We start from the raw sequence: 1,663 nt of genomic DNA on the forward strand, positions 1-1,663 counted from the left end.
CATGAACACACGAACCCCAATCACCACAGATCACGCACAGCCCTATATGAACACATGAACCCCAATCACCGCAGATCACTCACAGCCCTACATGGACACACGAACCCCAAGCACCCCAGATCACAGCCCTACATGAACACACGAACCCCAGTCACCCCAGATTACTCAGAGTCCTACTTCAACACACCAGCCCCAATCACCCCAGATCACTCACAGTCCTACATGAACACAGGAACCCCAATCACCCCAGATCACAGCCCTACATGAACACACGAACCCCAATCACCGCAGATCACTCCACTCACAGCTCTACATGGACACACAAACCCCAATCACCCCAGATTACTCAGAGTCCTACTTCAACACACCAGCCCCAATCACCCCAGATCACTCACAGCCCTACATGAACACACGAACCCCAATCACCGCAGATCACAGCCCTACATGAACCACATGAACCCCAAGCCCTAGATCACTCACAGTCCTGTATCAACACACAGGCAGTTGGTGGGAAGCGGGGTGCTGAAGGGACTCGGTATGAGCCTGGGAGCTAAGCTTGCCAATGTGGACACACCTGTCTGCTTCCAGGTGATGACGGAGTCACAGCGCTGTGGGCAGGGGCTGGGCACACAGCCAGGAAGTCCCCTTCACACTCCTGTCAGGGGACGGTGGGGAGCTGCAGACTCCAGGAAGGAGGGGCGGCCCGGAGGCCTGGGCAGGACCGAGGACAGCAGCACACGCAGCCAGGGCGGAAAGGAGAGCAAACCAGCTGTACTGACACCAGGGAGGGCCACAGACTCCGCCCCCACAGCCCCAGCAAGTAGGGGGCACCTGCAAGCCCCTGTGTGACCACCCTATTGGGAAAAAGGAAGGAGGGGATGTCCTGAGTCAACTGGGGGTGACCCTGTGATGCAACAGCTCGCCTGGGTGTGTAGGACTGAGCCCCACCAGGAGCGGGACAGGCACGGCTGAGGCTGGGTGCCCTGCCCTCACCCTGCATGGTGCACTCACCTCGTAGTGGAAGTCCATGCAAGTGAGGTCTCGCCAGCACTGGTCCCCCCGGATCTTGATCAGGCCCTGCAAGGAAGACAGCAGAGGGAGCATCAGGTACGGGGCTGGGGGTGCAGCAGCCCCAAAAGTAGCAGGTTCTCAGGGCTGGAGGTGCGGCAGCCCCGACGGGAACCACTTCCCAGGATAGTCACGGGGTGGGGGCGTGGCGGCCCCGACGGGAACACCTCCCCAGGACAGTCACAGGGTGGGGGCGCGGCCGTCCCGACGGGAATACCTCCCCAGGACAGTCACGGGATGGGGGTGCGGCGGCCCCGACGGGAGCACCACCCCAGGACAGTCACGGGGTGGGGATGCAGCCGCCCTGACGGGAGCACCTCCCCAGGACAGTCACGGGGTGGGGGCACGGCGGCCCCGACGGGAGCACCTCCCCAGGACAGTCACGGGGTGGGGGCGCGGCGCCCCGACGGGAGCACCTCCCCAGGACAGTCACGGGGTGGGGGCGCCACGGCCCCGACGGGAGCACCTCCCCAGGACAGTCACGGGGTGGGGGCGCGGCCGCCCCGATGGGAAAACCTCCCCAAGACAGTCACGTGGTGGGGGCGCGGCGGCCCCGACGGGAACCACTTCCCAGGACAGTCACGGGGTGGGGGCG

The 1,663-nt window shown here is 63.7% G+C and overlaps 1 protein-coding gene across 5 annotated transcripts in view; it reads right to left on the bottom strand.

Moving 5' to 3' along the window:
* LMF1 (lipase maturation factor 1) overlaps positions 1-1,663 on the bottom strand; it is a 103,879-nt gene that overhangs the window by 21,675 nt on the left and 80,541 nt on the right. For all 5 annotated transcript variants that reach the window (XM_037732244.1, XM_017510954.2, XM_037732241.1 and 2 more), the window contains one exon: positions 1,012-1,077. In XM_037732244.1, the coding sequence (XP_037588172.1) occupies positions 1,012-1,077 (66 nt within the window). The remainder of the gene's footprint in view (positions 1-1,011; positions 1,078-1,663) is intronic.

This window comes from Cebus imitator, unplaced genomic scaffold (genome assembly GCF_001604975.1).
Source record: "Cebus imitator isolate Cc_AM_T3 unplaced genomic scaffold, Cebus_imitator-1.0 Scaffold444, whole genome shotgun sequence".
NCBI lineage: Eukaryota > Metazoa > Chordata > Mammalia > Primates > Cebidae > Cebus > Cebus imitator.